Source organism: Octopus bimaculoides, chromosome 10 (genome assembly GCF_001194135.2).
Source record: "Octopus bimaculoides isolate UCB-OBI-ISO-001 chromosome 10, ASM119413v2, whole genome shotgun sequence".
NCBI classification, from domain to species: domain Eukaryota; kingdom Metazoa; phylum Mollusca; class Cephalopoda; order Octopoda; family Octopodidae; genus Octopus; species Octopus bimaculoides.
Genome location: NC_068990.1, coordinates 15787322 through 15789998, shown reverse-complemented (window position 1 = coordinate 15789998; position 2677 = coordinate 15787322). Strand labels below are relative to the sequence as shown.

The 2677-nt window shown below is 39.9% G+C and overlaps 1 protein-coding gene across 1 annotated transcript in view; it reads right to left on the bottom strand.

Moving 5' to 3' along the window:
* The window catches only part of LOC106883752 (uncharacterized protein C8orf34 homolog), a 28207-nt gene that overhangs the window by 17420 nt on the left and 8110 nt on the right, over positions 1 to 2677 (bottom strand). Inside the window, exons 5-6 of the mRNA XM_014934870.2 lie at positions 1980 to 2117; positions 942 to 1105 (exon numbers count right to left, since the gene is read on the bottom strand). Of these exons, the coding sequence (XP_014790356.1) occupies positions 942 to 1105; positions 1980 to 2117 (302 nt within the window). The remainder of the gene's footprint in view (positions 1 to 941; positions 1106 to 1979; positions 2118 to 2677) is intronic.

Genomic DNA, 2677 nt, shown 5'->3' with positions numbered 1-2677 from the left:
GTGCCAGTGGCACGTAAAAAGCACCATCTGCACGTGGCCAATGCCAGTGCCACCTTGAATGGCTTCCGTAAAAAGCACCAACCGATCGTGGTTGTTGCCAGCCTCCCATGGCCCCTGTTCCGGTGGCACGTAAAAAGCACCCACTACACTCTCGGAGTGGTTGGCATTAGGAAGGACATCCAGCTGTAGAAATACTGCCAGATCAGACTGGAGCCTGATGCAGCCTCCTGGCTTCCCAGACCCCAGTCGAATCGTCCAACCCATGCCAGCATGGAAAATGGACGTTAAACGACGATGATGATGATATAGACACAAGTACATAAATAGATACACATACACATGCACGCATGCACACACACACACACACACACACACACACACACACATTCATACATATTGGTTTCACATTTCTGCACACGGCCAGCAATTTTGCGGAGTGCTCAGCTGGTATTTATTTTACTGACCCTGAAAGAATGAAAAGTTAAGTTAATCTCAGCAGAATTTGAACTCAGTACATAAAGACAGATGAAATTCCACAAAGCATTTTGTCCAATGTCATAACAATTCTGCCAGCTCGCCATCTTACATATATATTGTAGGCTTCTTTCAGTTTCCTCCATTTACTAAATCCAACCACAAGGCTTTGGGCAGCCTGCAGCTATGGTAGACAACATTTGCCCAAGGTGCCAGGCAGTGGGACTGAACCCTAAACCGTGTGGCAGGGAAGCAAGCTTCTTAACCACATAACCACACTAGCACCTATCTACAATTCTTAAAAAAGGAACCTGGGTTCCATGCATATAGGGAGCAGAAGGGATGGTCACAACTGGAAAGCTTCCAATTCTAAGTCTTTCCAACCAGGGTTGACCCAGGGCTTAACAACAACAACAACAATAGTTATAAGATATATTTCAGTTAAAACTTCAATAAAACTTAAATACCTCAAGGGTACCCATGGCCCAAGATTTTCGTACATCTTTCATCTTAGGAACCGATTCCACTTTGGTTGATTTGGAAGGACTTCCTTTGGTTTGGTTGGAAAATTCATCAAAAGTACTGCTAGTGATTTTGGTCAGTGAATTCCAGCCAGTCTTCTCTTTTTTGTCTGAAAAAAACATTTCTTTCAAATAGAGACTTGGTTTTGATTTTTCTATTGCCATGTATCTCTTCTATAACAAGATACCTACACCTGTTCTATCAGCAGATTTAAGCCTGTCAACACTTGATAATAAAACTACCTCCTTATCTACTACAACCCCACTCACATAAGTACCTTATTCTTTTTTTTTTGTTTCTTTGTCTTACGAGCTACAGATTGAATTCTAATAAAACTTCTACTAACTTTGAAAATATCTAGTTTTATCAGACTATATTTAGCAACCAAAGAACAATTATTGTTCAATTAAAACTAAACTAACTTAAGAAATATTTCAGCTGTTTGTCCTACAAATGAAAAGCATTGGAGCAGTAGGTGGAAGAACCTTTGAGAATCAGTCAAAAATACTTTGTAGTCCTTGGCTATATCTCTTTCAATTTTGCAGTGCCTCAGACAAAAATACTTAGTGGTATTTGTTCCAGCTCTTTATGCTCTCAGTTCAAATCCTGCTGAGGTCCTCTTTGCTTTACATCCTTCTAGGGTCAATAATATTCAGCACCAGTCATGTACTGGGGTTGATGTAATTGACTAACCCTCTCCTACTAAAATTGCTGGTCTTGTGCCCATATTTGAAACAATTTTGTCTCTCAGTTTACAAAAGTGAATAAATCTGGTTCTATATGCTTATTCAACCTGTTAGAAATAACAACTAACTCTCCTTCAAATAATATCCTACAAAATCACTGTAGAAAAACAATCCTAAATTCTTCCATCACAATGACATAAAATGTGTTGTAAGCATTAACTAAAGTAACAATTTTTGGATCAGGCTTGTTTTGTTTTTCTTTTTTCACTTTACTTTTTCCATTGATAAATCCCTCACCTTCAGATTTCTGTCCTTTAACAGGTTTTGTTGTCTTGTTGAAATGAACTTCTCCTGATGTCTTGTGTTTCTCTGGTGTCTGCCAGGACTTAGTCAAAGATTTCTCTCTTCTAAGAAATGGAGTAGAATGTGGTTCTCCTAGAAAATACAAAATTTTATTTTAGTATTTATGGGAGCGATTGTCTTTGAAGACTCATATTGTCGTTGATTGCTCGAAACGGAGAATAGATAGACAGCCGACAACTGATGAAGGTTCGTTCTTTGTATTCCTTGTATTACTTGTCTTGCTTTCCATTTTTACCCTCGTTATTTGCGTATTTAACTCATTTATTTTTGTATTTCATGTTGTTTACTGTTGGTGATGTCCTATACCCATTTTTGCATATATATATATATATATCATCAACATCATCATCATCGTTTAACGTCCGCCTTCCATGCTAGCATGGGTTGGACAATTTGACTGAGGACTGGTGAAACCGGATGGCAACACCAGGCTCCAATCTAATTTGGCAGAGTTTCTACAGCTGGATGCCCTTCCTAATGCCAACCACTCAGAGAGTGTAGTGGGTGCTTTTACGTGTCACCCGCACGAAAACGGCCACGCTCGAAATGGTGTCTTTTATGTGCCACCCGCACAAGAGCCAGTCCAGGGGCACCGGCAACGATCTCGCTCGGAAACCCTACAAAGGCCAGTC